The 16,177-nt window shown below is 41.8% G+C and overlaps 1 protein-coding gene across 4 annotated transcripts in view; it reads right to left on the bottom strand.

The window, feature by feature from the left end:
- LYN (LYN proto-oncogene, Src family tyrosine kinase) overlaps positions 1-16,177 on the bottom strand; it is a 110,846-nt gene that overhangs the window by 24,613 nt on the left and 70,056 nt on the right. For all 4 annotated transcript variants that reach the window (XM_025870606.2, XM_025870608.2, XM_025870607.2 and 1 more), the window contains exons 9-10: positions 10,263-10,445; positions 8,238-8,314 (exon numbers count right to left, since the gene is read on the bottom strand). In XM_025870606.2, the coding sequence (XP_025726391.1) occupies positions 8,238-8,314; positions 10,263-10,445 (260 nt within the window). The remainder of the gene's footprint in view (positions 1-8,237; positions 8,315-10,262; positions 10,446-16,177) is intronic.

Here is a 16,177-nt window from a genome sequence, read left to right as displayed (position 1 = left end):
GGTTGCAGGAGGGGGCCAGCAAGGGGTTTCCTAGAAAGGGGTGTCCTCGTGAGGAGGGAGGGAGGTCATGTGGTGGCACCTGTGGCTCAGCTGCCCTCTGGCGGCCCCTCACTTGCTGCGGCATCCCTGGCCCCTCGATTCCTGGGGCAGGACCTCAGTCTGGCTGCTGAGCTGCGCCAGGGAGATCAGAAATGCAATTTCCCCGGTGAGGGACAGCAAATAAGGCTTCTGCTCTGCTGGCCGGAGGCTGTGAAGCCACCAGGGAAATGCATTCCAGGTGCCAAACTGACCTCACAATAAACTCTGAAGACAACAAACCGTTCTTAAATTGGGGATCGGGGGGTGTGGGGGCGACTTCTGGTAACTCAATTTAAAACAATTTTTATATTTTATGAAACCCACGAGCAATGTAACAGTGTTAAGGCCCACATTCCCAAGGACAGGGGAAGAAAGATTTTTTTTTTCCCTACAGCACACTACAAAAACATTTTTTAAAGATCCATCATTTAAAAATCTCTCTTTAAGTAATTTTATTTCATTTTTTTTCCTTCATAGAAAATAATCGGTATGAACTTACTTTTGAAAATAAGGACTATCCAATTGCATTGAAGTAATGACAGAAATCAGTTGTTTCGAGAGTGTGGCTGGGGAATGGTGGGGGAGAACTGAGAGGGAAGGGCAGGAGGGTGAGGAGAAGCCAACCAGGTTTAGAGAGGAAGCCGTACAGACAAAAGAAAGGATTCCAAGAACGGGGAGCAAGGGAGGAGAGCTAGGAACAGGGAAGGGCCATGAGGCCAGGGGTGGGGCTTCCACCTCAACTGCTACACTCACAGGGGTAGCCAAGTTCCAAGTTCTTCAAGGCCTTCCTGGTTGCAAAAACCCAATGGGAAGTTCCTACCTCCTCCTTACAGGGCTGTCTCCCAGGACGATGCTCCTGCTGTCCCCAGGCTGGCCTCTGTCCTTTCCCTGGGGCTCTGCTCCCTTCACCCATTCTCCCTGGGAAGTCATGAGATCCCCATTAAAAGGACGGTCTGAAGGGCCAGGCTTCCTGTCCATCCTCCAGCTCCTGTCTACAGCAAGCACCTTGAGGGCATGTGAGAGGTGGGGGTGGAGGCACAAATACATCTTCTTAGAGTCACCTAGAAAACAGTTAACTGTGCCTCCTACGTAAGTCAAGAGAGCACAATACTTCCAGTCTCTCTCAGCTCTGTCCCCCCCATTCTTTCCACACGCCCCGTTTGCACCCCTTGTGCCCCTTTTCTGTGTCCTTATGCACGAAGTTCCCTCAAAGACTCCTCCCTACATCCAACACCTCCCAGGCTAGCAGGGCCAACCCTGGCTCTGAGGGTCACCTCCTCCAGGAAGCCTACCTGCCCCCGGGGTCCATCCAGCTGCATGTGCTCTGAAAGCAGCCTGGAGCCCCCGTCCCAGAAAGGCCCTGCCCGACTCCTTGTGCACCATCCACTGCTGTTACTGATCTGCCAGGCTGTTCTCTCTACATGCTCGTGGGTGAAGGGGCGGGGGGGGATGTCCCAAGAGGGTGAGAAGAACATGGGGAAAGCAAGCCAAGGGCTTCAAAGATCAATCGGAATTCACACTCTGCTGCTCCTTTCAAAATGCTCCCGTCTCCATTTTTAAATTGTGAGCATCTGGTAATCAACTCTGCCCGCTCCTAAACTACTTCAATTTAATTCTGGCCTTGCGGGCTTCCACGATGAGACCCTAAGGAGGAAATTATTTTGTGACTTATAGTAGCACTGACCAGAAATTGCCACCATTGGACAAAATAATATTGAGCTAAGAGGAAGATCTGGAATGCAGACCAGAAGTACCACGTCCTCCCCTTTACATTAGCTTAACACTTCTCACTGCTGCTAGAAAGTCTTCCAATCAAAATTGAAACAACAGTAACATCGTCTGCCTTCGTTGCTATTTTATTTTTTTATTTATTTTTTTAAAGATTTTATTTATTTATTACTCAGAGACAGAGAGCGAGAGAGAGAGCGCAAGAGCAGGAACACAAGCATGGGGAGTGGGAGAGGAAGAAGCAGGCTTCCCGTGGAGCAGGGAGCCCGATGCGGGGCTCGATCCCAGGAGTCTGGGATCATGACCTGAGCCGAAAGCAGACGCTTAACGACTGAGCCACCCAGGCACCCCTGCCTTCGTTGCTATTTTAAACAGCCAGTCATGTTTCCTCCATGTAAACCCGCTAAACATCCCCACTCCCACCTAGCAAAGTGGGGAAAAAGAGAGTTCTCATTTTCAACTATTTTTAAATGACAGTTTCCCATTCTTTCAACTTTTTCAGAAGAAAACTGCATATGATCCAGTTTTGCAATTCTGACAGGACCTCTAGTTTCATTTGCCCATTTTGCAAGTTTTCTTTCTTTCTTTTTTAAAGATTTTTATATATTCATTTGACACAGAGAGATCGAGAGAGAGAGAGAGAGAGAGAGAGAGAGCACAAACAGGGGGAGCGGCAGGCAGAGGGAGAGGGAGAACAGGCTTCCAGGTGAGCAGGGAGCCCGATGTGGGACTCAATCTCAGGACCCTGGGATCATGACCTGAGCCGAAGGCACATGCTTAACGACTGAGCCACCCAGGTGCCCCTTTATAAGTTTTCACAAAGTTTAAGTCTCAGACACAAAGCTCAGTATGCAAAACAGATAAAGTAGCATTTACAGGCTCCAGAGTACTCCATCCCTGTGATACATTCATCGTTCTTTATATACAGCAATGTCAAAATCTTACATTAGCGTCATCTGAACACACCCAAAATCATTCATTTCACTTCTGGGTGATGATTCACATAGATATTCTCAGTAAATTTCTTAGTCGTGGAATTCCAGAGTTGGAGTATCAGGCTATGGGAGACCTAACCTGTGCCTCTCATTTTACAGATGAGGACAGGGCCTATGAAATGACTGTCCCCAACCCTCAGCTCAATGCCTTCCCCTCTATTCACATCATCCATAGCTCCATTTGCAAAATGAGAGTGATGTTTCTCATATTCTGTACAAAGAGCTAGCCACCATCTCTATATTTTATATTGGGATTTACATTCTAAGCCATGGCTCCTTAGTAATGCCTCCTGGGTAACGACCATGCCCCCTCAGCCAGTGCAGCGTGCCACTCAGATTATTTTGTAGAATTAATTAGTTATCTCTTCTGTGTTGGCCTTTTCCCCCTCTGAGGAGGCTTCTGTGCTTGAAAGAAGAATTGGCAACGTGGGGCCTCAATATAGAGTCATGCATGAGAATTCCGGGGTGAAGAAGTGAGACCAAATATGGAGTGGAAAGGAGATCTGGCCTCCTGGATGAGGGGTGAGCCAAGTCTGCGACCCGAGGCTTTCCCTTGCCACTGGATCTGACTCATTATCTCCACACAATTCTTCCTCCAGTTTAAGTAAATTAAATGGGCCTACACTATCAATCAGGGGTTGATTAACAAAGGTTTGGAAAATAAAGTAGTTGCTTCATTATATTATGGTGGGGGAAGCAGGGAGGAAGGGTAGCCATGAGCTGCAGAATGAGAACCTAACTTACCTTTTAGGTTCTTTACAAAGAGGTAGAATGAGCAGACATATTACCTGATGGTATTGGCAAATATTCTACAAACTTCTGCAGCAAATTCCCTCCAGACACTCATTTACCACCAACAGACTGGTGGGTTCCAACCTAGAGTTATTGCAAGGGATTCCCAGCCTATGTCTTGTTTTTTCAGTCAGCAGATACTATAATGAGGGGCTACTTTAAAAGCTCTGATGGCAAGTGGCTTTCCTACTCAAAAAGGTTGAGAATTACACAGACAGAGATTTCTGGGCTTCCTCAGTTTACCAAATTCCAACTTAAAAATGTGTCTTAAATGTAATGTAGGGGGCAAAATACAGTTGAGCATAATCACTATGTGAAAGAAAGATCTATGTTTGTGAATAGAGATTTTTTTTGGGGGGGAAGCTCTATATCTCTAATTCTGATAAGCAAAACCCACTGAGGGGTAAAAATGCATTATCAGTGCGGTATCAGGTACAAAATGATCTTAGGAGCAACTCTGACCTTGGAATGCAAGTGTGAGACAGTGCAGAGGAAAGAACAAGTTATCTAAAGTCAGAAGACCCAGGACCGAGTCCAGCAATTCCAGCCACTAGCTCTGTAAGCTTAGATAAACCCAAGGTCACCTCCTCATTTGGAAAATGTAGTAAATAAAGATATAAATGCTGTCAAGGTAGTTGGGCTCAAATTAGATAATGGACGTAGGAGTGTTTTATCAACTGGAAGGAGTTAGAGAAAGGGTACTTGTTGTCACGATTGTAACAAAAACTGACTTTTCTGTTTCTGTTGCAGTTTTACTCACACACAATTGTCCATTTCATTTTTGGTAATTTTTGCCCTTCAGTGATGTTGCCACCAAAGAGCAAGAAATGCTTTGGTTCACTTGGCCTGAATGACAAGATGATTTCTCTGACCGCCATCTTGCAGTTGTGAATTTCCCACTTCTGTCCCCTCAGTTGTACAAGTCTACGATTCCACTTCTACTTCCCTTGAAGGGAATTCCCACAGATTTTAACCCCCTGCCTTTTCAAGTTCATTTTTCTTCTCTTGCAGGAGGCAAAGGTCTCTCTGCTCTAAAAGTATCAAACTTTCTCCGCAAAGGGCTAATTTTCTGATTTTAGCACAAAGAGCACGACACCACTTCATTTCATACCAGAGGGAAAACACTGGTAGATCTACTTTAGTTGGGATTTCTCCCTCTCCATTAAATGCCGAGGGAGGCGAGTGAGCCAAGAGACAGGTTGCACGGAGTGAATTGCACTTGGGTTCAGAAGAGCTTTTGAGGACTCATCCCGAGACAGGAAGTGATGAAATCAGCTCTCACATGAACCAAGAGGTTGTCATGTGCACTCACCCACTTCCTGTCCCGACTGGTGTAAGGGGAGGATGGTGGGAAGTAGGTCGTGGGGAGAGGTAAGAAGAGGCTGATGAGAGGCTGTGGGAAAAGTCCCAGGGCTGTCCCTCACCTGCCCCCCGCCCCAGTTCCCTCATCCTTCTGGGGCTGAGATTAAGTAAGCTGCTTTCTTTCCACTCTCTACCCCTCATTGTGAAAAACAGCTGAGTTTAATTACATCCTCTTGTGCTCTTTGATGTTACGGACAATGCTAACAGAAGAAAGTACAAACCATAGCCTGCTTGTTGTTTAGTTTAGAGTTCAAATATGGACTTATACGAATCTTCTGCTTTACCCTATGTCCACTCTAAAGAGTCAAGTGGATGAAGGTATAGAGAGGATGGATTATTCCAGTATGTGGGCACCAGGTATCCTCTCTCACCCTGGGCCAGCATTATTAGTATTTATTATTCTCATCTTATCCATTAGGGAGAAGTGATGGAGTTAACTGGTGGCACATGATGGAGAGAAAAAGGGGAAAAAATGCAGAGATGACTTTCTGTATAGAGAGAGAATTTCGGAGGAGTGTTGGTAGTACCGGTCACGGAGGGAATTGACAACATTGCGGTGGAAATGTGCATCAGGTGTGGTCAACAGAAAGCCGATGTGTAAGGGACATGATTTCAGGCGTGCAGGCCCCACTCCTTCTTGTCAAGGTTCAGGCCCTCTTCTCGTGTTATCAACATCATAACAAGAAAAGTCACAAGCACATGAAGCAGATGGTAATCAAAGGTGGGGCAACATGGGGTCTCAGGAGGTCCACCTTGAGGGAAGGAATGGGGAAGAGTCTGGGTGAGGTTTGCACCAGGAATAAAGATGGACTCAAAAGGAGATCCTATTTGGTTGAAAAAAAAAATGAATTTTGTGAAGAATCACATGCTTATTGACATCCTGGGTGGTGCTGACCTGCTGACTCTCCCACTGTCACTTCACCCTCCATGCACTTAGACTGGATGTCCCCCCCTGTTCTACCCAGTGGCCACTGCTGGGAAAGAGACCCTGGCAGGAAAACAAGAGCTTATCCGGCAGGAGGTGGATTTGGAACACTGGTTTGGTGGTGGCCTTGATTCTCCTGAGCCCCTCCTGTCATGGGGGGGCGGGTGCTCAGCCCCACCACAATTGACAGGGGAGTCAACTGAAGCCACCTGGAACCTACAATTTGAAAGTCATGGTCAATTTCAGGCTCTGGGATAATTTCCCTTGCAAATTACAAAGTTTTAGAAAGCAACTTTTTTCCCCGACTCATTCGTAAGTTAGAAAAAGTTACCTTTTTTAGCAATAGTAGTAAGGTAGAAAGTTAAAGAATGGATACAGAGACCCCGAGTTGGACCTTAAAAACTTTGACTATGTCGAGATAAGGCTTTATAAGGTCAGCCATGCAAAATCAAATAAAAAATACCATGTGACAAATTAAAGTCCTTCTCCAGGTATGGTACACATCCTGATGTGCATAATTTCCATATAACTGTAGACCCTGTATAACCCTATAGAACTGTAGGCACACATAGATCAGACCTCAGCTGCACTTGAACTATGACCACTCAGGTCTCCAGGCGCATGGCCCCCTTTTCCCTGTCAGCCCCCTTCCCTTCTCACCCCTGGGTGCAACAAACCTTCACTACACTCCCCAAGTGTCTCATCCATAGGGGATATCTAACTCACCGCCCCAATCAAGGGTCTTCTTTATCAATGTCAAGTGTGACAAGTTTATCAACGTCTGCTTTCTCCATTTTCTGACTCCTTATCTACATAGGATCTAGAGCTGCATCCTCCAAGTAATCATTCCTCTTGCTGCAGAGCAGTGGTTTTCAAACTATGGTCCTGGAACCCTTGGAGTCCATAGATCCTCGCAGGGGCCAGTGTAGAGAGTTTGAGTAAAGTCAGGGCCATTGGACTCTTTCCCTTCCGCCAGTGCTACCATAGTAATCTTGCTTCATTCCATGTTAGATGTTGGGGTTCCAGATCACCTTTGAATTTCTTACTCAGATAAGGAATCTACTAAAGCTTGCCAAGTTTGGGTGGATGAGGTGGGGGCTGAGCTGGGTGACTTCATCACACACCTTTACCAGAATGATGGGGACTGTCATCCCCAAGATTCCCTCAGTTTCCACCAAGAGGCTCTGAAGTTCTTGTGTCCATGCCAGTCTGTGATTAGATTAGACCCCCAACAACATCTCTTGAAAACTGGAATTACCATTCCCATTTGATGGGTGAATAAACTAACCCAAAGAGGCAAAAGACTTCCTGAGTGGTTATAGCTCTCGAGTCAGAGCCACAAGCCATGACACACGCCAGTCTTCGGATGTTGAACCCCAACTCTGCCCACGATACTCTACTGTTGAATATGTGTTCTGATCCTCTCTTGAAGGACTTTACCTTCATACTAATTCATTCCTTTGATCTCATCTTCCCAAGAAGGCCTTATCAATTTCCCAACTTAAAGAGGGTCTGAGGGAAGAAATGGGAGTAAGAAATGAAGATCATAAAGGCAACCCTTTCTTGGAACCTCTGGAAGTCCCTTGGGCTACTTTAGGCTTTATGGCACATGGCCTTCCCAACATGAATTACCATGGCCAGTATCAAGAAACAAAACAAGCAAATTACTGAAAATGACTAACAGATACAATTAGGCTATTAACAGTCAGTAGCTGGCATCATTCAAACGTGCATTTCCTTGACACACCAGGTACACTGCTGGGTTTCTTCTGCCCTTAAACGCACTTCAGGAAATGTGTGATTACAAACTAAACAAACTTGCAACTTCTAGGCTAGTACTAGAAATATTATAAATGAATATTTCTTAGAACCCTAAAGACGTATCTAACGAGAAGGACTGGAAGGGGGTAAATAAGGAAAAGAATATAGTTCCTCTGTTTTCAAGAATACTAAGGACTTAAAAGCACCTGTACCTTAGGTTAGTAACTTAAATACCACATGCGCATCAGTTAGAATGTGCTGTGCTCAGAACACTCAGGATTGAGTCTCCAAAATGGAGCACAGAGTGACCCCTTCCGCCTCATTGTCTCTCTAGCTGGTGCAGACGTGAACATAAGTATAAGAGGCTGCCTTGTTTTAGGGAAGATGACATCCAAGTCAGACCTGAACATACGCACACACTCCTTCAGTGTGAAACACCCATCACTGTCTCCAAGGAAGTGCACTTTGGAAGGCCTTTTTCTCAGAACCACTACTGGGAAACATAAAACACAAATGCCTTCTCCCTGGAACATCATGACACTGAAGCAGGGAGGTCTTCAAGAACTTACATGCACCCTGGATTTTTAATACTTCACCTGGGCAGAAAAATCAATTAGCTTTGGAAGCAGCACTTTTCCCCCTTCATCGCTCTTCAGGAAATCCAGCAAACTGCCTGTTGACAGAGGAGGAACCAGTGAGTGTAGTTCAAACACACAAGACCAAAATCCAAACAAAAGTCAAACGATCCTTACTATTAGCAAGGGAACACAAAGAATGATTGCCTTTACAATTCTGTATGGCCAGAGTGCCTTTTTTTGGTCAAATGCAGTCCCCTCTAAGCTGTTACCTTTGACCTGATGTGAGATGTGGTGTGTGGGCCAGGTAAGAACAGATGACGGGAACACTGTTTTTCTAGCTATTCGTTTCAGAGCACTTTGCACCTGCCGCCACAATCCACTTACTGCAGCCTCCTGATCTTCAGAGCTGCTCAGAGACAGAAACCAGCAGGTCCTCATAGCAGGCCTGCCTGGAGCAGGCACTGGGCTAGCCTCGCCGCTCTCCGAAGTCAGTGCAAGCTATAGGTGCTCAATGAGAAAGTGTGTTGATAAACCCTCCTACTCCCTACGGCTTCATCTCTAAAACAAGACCTGCTTTTTCTCCTAGAACTTAAAGTGTCACCCTTAGGCAAGTTGCTTACCCGTAATGTCTTAGTCCCTGTAAAGAGGGCATGTCCTACTAGCTATTATCAGAGGCCTCGTGAGGACAGATTTAAAGCACGTGCCACAGTGCGTGGTGAGCAGTAGTGCTCAATAAATGTTCTGCTACTTCATCCTCAACACAGAACAATGGTACTTAGCCCTCAGATTGCTAAGAAGATTAAGGGAGATCACGCAGGGAAGGCATCAAGAACAATCTGGTATACACTAAGTACTCAATAAAGGCTAAGTATTGTTATGAGGAGAAACTCATATTTCCATTTATGATCCAAATATGACTAGCTGCTTGATTCAACAAGGATTTACTGAACTACAAAGTGTCTGATCCTGAGCCTGGTTTCTGGGTTATAGCAACCTAAGCCATAGGGGCTAGTTTTTTTGTTTTTGTTTTTAAACAACATCCTTTTTTTGAAAGGACCTGAGTGACTGCTATTCTGAAATATTTACATATATTAAACAAGAAAATGTAATATTCATCTTTCTAATCTACTCAGTTGTGACATCACACTATGAGCTCCATGATGCATGATTCTTAATTCGCTATTATTGTTTATGTTTCTTTCTTTTCTTCCTTCATTCCTTCTAAAGATTTTTAAAGAACCATTTGGCAGTTTGTTAGTATCTCTAACTGACCTGGAGGAAGAAGGGTAGTAATTCAAACCCTGTTATCTGAAGGTAATATTGGCTGGAGAAAACATGTTTGCTGGATACCTCTTCCTCAGTGATTCTGATGACAGAGGAACATAACCTCCAACAGTTTTAAAAATGTACACATTTTAAAGTGACACCCTGAACACTTAGATAATGCTAGAGAGGAAAATGAAAGCATTTTAGGATTTTGAGAACTCCCGTTTTAAAGATATAAAAAAATTCTCTTCTTTGAAATATGTATTTTTTGGACAAATATTTATTAGGGACCTTCAATGTACTGCATGGGATTCATATGGCTAATATGAATATGAAGACAAATGCAGAGAAAATAGAAAGATTATACATTATTTTTATAATACAGATAATACACGTAATATTTCTGGTGAGGTGGTTTACGAAAATGTTCTGTTTCCCCATGTGTTCTGATTTTTCAGTAGTGAGCATGCTGTTTTGGAATTAAAACTATTGGAACATTCTGTGAACATTTAAATGCTTTACTTTGGGGCACCTGGGTGGCACAGTCGGTTAAGTGTCTGCCTTTGGCTCAGGTCAGGATCCCAGGGTTCTGGGATTGAGCTCCACTGGGCTCCCTGCATAGTAGGGAGTCTGCTGCTCCCTCTACCCCTCCCCTGTTCATGATCTCTCTCTCTCTCCCTCTCTCAAATAAATAAATAAAAATCCTTTTAAAAAATAAACGTTTTACTTTTGGAGCTTGAAGCCTTTCAAAAGCCCTGTGTTTGGGGGCACACTCACCCTTGGCCATGTACTCAGTGATGATGTAGATAGGCTCCTCTCTGGTGACCACGGCATAGAGCCTCACCAGCTTGTCGTGTTGAAGGGTCTTCATGAGGTTGGCTTCCTCCAGGAAAGCTTGCACAGACATAGTGCCTGGTTTTAGGGTTTTCACAGCCACTTTGGTACTATTGTTATAGTAACCTAAAAAACAGCAGAAGAGAGGGCATGTTTTATCCAACTGAAAACCAAAAACTTCATGCAGAGTTAGAAGAAAATTTATAGATAGAAAAAACTGACACAAAACTCTAGACAGTGTTAACATTAGGCGAGGCCAAGTCAAGGGTGTCTGAGAATTCTCTGTACCATCTTTATAAAAAAAATCTAAAATTATTCCAAAATCAACAAGGTATCATAAAGCAATATTTTTGGAAAAAACTCCAAATGCACTCCATCATGGAGAAAAGATTTTCCTCTAATGAATAAAATGTTCTTTATCCAAGAACAAAAAAAAGTGCATAGGGCTCGGTATACTCTTACACACCCCACACGCACACACACACACACGCATACAGGTCTGGAAGAAAACACACTAAAATATGCCAAATGCTGGCCATCTCCAATGGTGCAATTAGAGTGATTTCATTTGTGTTCACAATACCTTTAACTACCAAATTTTCTACAATGGATATGTATCCTTTTTGTAATCAGGAAAAAAAGTTTGCATTTTTAAAAAATTTTTAAAAGATTTTATTCATTTATTTGACAGAGAGAGACACAGCGAGAGAGGGAACACAAGCAGGGGGAGTGGGAGAGGGAGAAGCAGGCTTCCTGCCGAGCAGGGACCCGATGTGGGACTCGATCCCAGGACCCCGGGACCATGACCTGAGCCAAAGGCAGACGCTTAACGACTGAGCCACCCAGGTGCCCCGAAAAGGTTTGCATTTAAAAAAAATTATATGTACTAATTTTGAAGTATAATATACCAGAGTCAAATAAGCGTTTCCCCAAGTTTTCCAAGAGAACTGGACTTGGATGACTCTCCATGAGCAAAGGCTTCTGTACGGAAATGTCTGGGAACCACCGCCTGCTTCCCCCTCCCCCACCTAAGAGATACAGCAGAAGCAGAGTCCCGCAGTGAAAAAACTTGTCAGATTTGGATAACGCCAGCACTTCCCACACCTTCTTGACTACAGGAAAACACTGTCATGTACCTTTTCATACCCTGTGAAATGCACTTTGGGAAATACTAACTCCTTCCTATAGTGTCCCCAAGGTCCCTTTTTCCGGAACCTGCCCCAATGGCGTGCTTAATTCTAAGCCTTTTCTCAATGGTTTGGCAAAGCAGAAATAGAGATAATCACGTTCCCCTTTCCTCTCCTCTCTTTCCGCACTTCTCTTGGAAGTGCAAGGAAAAGGTGAGGAAGGAGTAGCAGCAGGTTCCCTGCGGGTTGCTCAACCTGGTGTATTACAGCTTTTTTTCTTTTCTTTTTTTTTTTTACCTGCCCAGCGAAATGGTGATATCTAGCGTCTGGTCTCTTTGTTAGATCACATAATCACCTGTGTCTGTACAGAATACAGAAATGACTGGAAGCATGCTCAATAAAACATCAACAATGATGATCCCTGGGTGGTAGAATTTGGAGTGACTTTTACTTTCTTTTGTTCTTTTCCATTTTGTTTCATTTTGTGAATGAATATGTATCTTTCTTTACAAAAGGGATTATTTTTTAAAGGAAATTATATCTCTATTTCTACACTTCCAAATGGGCCAGAAAAAGTATTAGTTACAGCTAACAGTCGACCATACTTACTAACTTTTCTTCTGATCATTAACACTTATTACTCTGTTAAAACTTTTCCTTTTATATTTCACTTTGATTTGTACATAGTAGTAGCTTGCAGTGTTGTACAGAAAAATGAAAAATGCAATGTACAAAGTAAGTGTTAGAATGTATGGATAAGCCAGTAATAGAAAGCTGACAAAATACTGTACTAGGTTATTTTCAAAAGCCACAACCTACACAAAATAACGGAATCATAAATCTATTAAATTGATTTTCCATTTAAATGCATAATTACACATAATATGATCTTTCTTATAGCCCTTAAGAGTAAATTTAAAGTAAATTCCACCAACAAAAGTCCTTTAACATTGCATTTGAACCAAGAAGATTCATTATCTCAAAACTACAATGAGCTATCACCTCACACCTATCAGAACAGCTAAAATTAAAAAGACAAAAAACATCAAGGATTGGCAAGGATGTGGAGAAAAAGGAACCCTATTGCATTGTTGGTGGGAATGCAAACTGGTGCAACCACTGTGGAGAACGGTATGGGGGTTTCTCAAAGAAATTTAAAATAAAACTACCCCATGATCCAGGAATCTCATGACTGGGTATTTACCCCCAAAACACAAAAACACTAATTCAAAGGGATATGTGCACCCCGATGTTTATAGCAGCATTATTTACAATAGCCAAACTATGGAAGCAGCCAAGTGTCCATCAATAGATGAATGGATAGAGAAGATGTGAGATATATATATATATATATATATATACACACACACACACATCCAATGGAATACTATTCAGTCATAAGAAAGAATGAAATCTTGCCATTTGCAACAACATGGATGGAGCTAGAGAGTATAATGCTAAGTGAAATAAGTCAGAGAAAGACAAATAGCATATGATTTCACTCATATGTGGAATTTAAGAAACAAAACAAGCAAAGGAAAAAAAAGAGAGAGAGAGAGAGAGAAACCAAGAAAACAGACTCTTAACTGTAGAAAACAAACTGATGATTACCAGAGGGGAGGGGGTCGGTGGGATGGGTGAAATAGGTGATGGGGATTAAGAGTACACTTCATCATAAAAAAAATTAAAAATTAAAAAAAATTAAAACAAAAAAGATTCATTATAAATTTGTCTAAAGGTTTATACATAGGTATTCAGTTACAGGAATAAATCTAATAAATGAATTTAGAAAGTTACAGGATACAAAATTAAGCAGAAATCTGTTGTATCTCTATATACTAATAATGAAGTAGCATAAAGAGTAATTAAGAAAACAATCCCATTTATAATTGTACCAAAAAGAATAAAATATCTAGGAACAAATTTAACCAAGGAGGTAAAAGATCTGTACTCTGAAAACTATAAAACGCTGATGAAAGAAATTAAAGATGACACAAACCAATAGAAAGATATACCATGCTCATGGATTAGAAGAATTAGTATTGTTAAAATGAACTTACTATGCAAAGCAATCTACAGATTCAGTGTAATCTCAATCAAAATGCCAACAGTATTTTTTACAGAACTAGAACAAATAATCTGCAAATTTGTATGGAACCACAAAAGACCCTGAATAGTCAAAGCAATCTTGAGAAAGAAGAACAAAGCTGGAGGTGTCACAATCCCAGGTTTCAAGATATAGTACAAAGTCACAGTAATCAAAACAGTATGGTACTGGCACAAAAATAGACACATACATCAATAGAACAGAATAGAGATCCCAGAAATAAACTCATACTTTTATGGTCAATTAATCTGTGAAAAATAAGGCAAGAATATACTATGGGGAAAAGATAGTTTTTATAATAAATGGTGTTAAGAGATTTGGACAGCTACATGCAAAACAATGAAACTGGACCACTTTCTTACACCATACACAAAAATAAATTCAAAATGGATTCAAGACTTAAATATAAGACCTAGGACTATAAAACTCCTAAAAGAAAGCATAGGCAGTAAACACTTGGACATCAGCCTTTGAAACATATTCATAAATATGTTTCCTCAGGCAAGGAAAACAAAAGCAAAACTAATCTACGGGGACTACACCAAAATTAACAGCTTTTGCACAGCAAAGAAAACCATCAACAAAATGAAAAGACAACCTACTGAGTGGGAGAAGATATTTGCAAGTGATACATCCAATAAGGGGTTAATATCCAAATATATAAGGAACTTCTATAATTCAACACCAGAAAAACCAAATAATCTGATTAAAATGGGTAGGGGACCTGAACAGACATTTTTCCAAAGAAGACTTACAGATGGCCAACAGATATATGAAAAGATGCTCAACATCACTAATTATCAGAGAAATGCAAATCAAAACCACAGTGAGATCTCACCTCACACCCGTCAGAATGGTTAGTATCAAAAAGATAAGAAATAACAAGTGTTGGTGAGGATATGGAGAAAAAGGAACCCTTTGTGCAGCCACTGTGGAAAATAGTATGGAGGTTCCTCAAAAAATTAAAAATAGAAATACCATATGATCCAGCAATTCCACTTTTGGGTATTTACCCAGAGAAAATGAAAACATTAGTTCTATTTTTATTACACCCTTATGTTTATTATAGTATTATTTACAATTGCCAAGATATGGAAGCAACCTAAATGTCCATCAGTAGATGAATGGATAAGGAAGTGGTACACACACACACACACACACACACACACACACACACTAGAATTTACTCGGCCATAAAAAAGATGAGATCTTGCTATTGGCGACAGCATGAATGGACCTAGACGACATTATGCTAAGTGAAATACGTCAGACAGAGAAAGACAAATACCACATGATTTCACTTAGATGTGGAACCTAAAAAAACAAAACAAATTAACAAACAAAAAACAGAAACAGACTCAACAGAGAACAAACTGGTGGTTGCCAGAGGGGAAAGGGGTGTGGGGAAGGGCAAAATAGGTGTAGGGAATGAAGAGGTACAAACGTCCAGTGATAAAATAAATAAGTCATGGAGATGAAAAGTAGAGCATAGGGAATATAGTCAATAATATTGCAATTATGTTATGTGGTGACAGATGGTAACTGCACTTACCAGGGTGAGCAGTGAGTAATTTATAGAATTGTCAAATCACTGTTTTGTGCATCTGAAAGTAATATAACATTGTGTGCCAACTATCCTCTCATAATAAATACAAAAAATAAATTATATAAAATGCAAAAGAAAGTTTATACATAGATCCTCAGTGACATGACTGTATCAGTGGCAAACAGCGAGAAAATACAATCTCTTTGATACATGTAACTGACAAAGGACTAGTGTCCAGAATATGTAAAGAATCCCTATAAATCAATAAGAAAAATAGAAAAATAGGCAAAGGCTTGAATAGACATTTCAAAAAGAAGAAGTCCACTGGGTGATGGACATTAAGATGCGCATGTGATGTAATGAGCACTGGGTATTATATAAGACTGATGAATCACTGACCTCTACCTCTGAAACTAATAATATATTGTATGTTAATTAATTGAATTTAAATTAAAAAAAAAGTCCAAATGGCTAGGAAACATGTAAAAAGAACTCAATCTTATTAGTAATCAGAGAAGTGCAAATAAAGCTATAGGAAGACACCACCACCCAGCTCAACAAAAATGACAAAGCCTGACAATGTGAGTGCTGGTGAGCATACAACCCTAGTGGGGAAACTGGGGCAGCTCCCCAAGGCCTTCTTCTGTGCTCTTTTCTGAGCATCAGTAAAATTCAGCTGTGAAGCCTTGGTTTTTACCAACATTCCCAGGGGCCCATGGCAGATGCTGACAGAGCAGCCTTCTTTCAAGTGCAATTACCTTGAGTGCTCCCTCCCCCAAACACATACACAAGGGCTGTGCTGACCTGCGGCCTACCTCCTTCTAGATACAATTCTGTTGATCAGGAAATGGCACACTGAAATCTCTTGTACATTTTGCTGGGACAAGCACTTTGGAAACAGAGTCGGCAGTATTTAGGAGAGTTGAAGATTCATACTCCCATGATCCAGCAAACAGACTCCTGGCCACCCTTGAGAAAGTCACATATCTTTGCACCAGTACAAAAATGTTCCTGGCAGAATTGTTCATAGTGGCTTAAAACTGGGAACATGTTCAGTTCCATCAATAAATAGTGAAAT

Source organism: Callorhinus ursinus, unplaced genomic scaffold (genome assembly GCF_003265705.2).
Source record: "Callorhinus ursinus isolate GAN/ISIS: 27379988/994484 unplaced genomic scaffold, GSC_fseal_2.0 scaffold5, whole genome shotgun sequence".
Taxonomy (NCBI): domain Eukaryota; kingdom Metazoa; phylum Chordata; class Mammalia; order Carnivora; family Otariidae; genus Callorhinus; species Callorhinus ursinus.
This window is presented reverse-complemented; position numbering and strand designations above follow the sequence as displayed.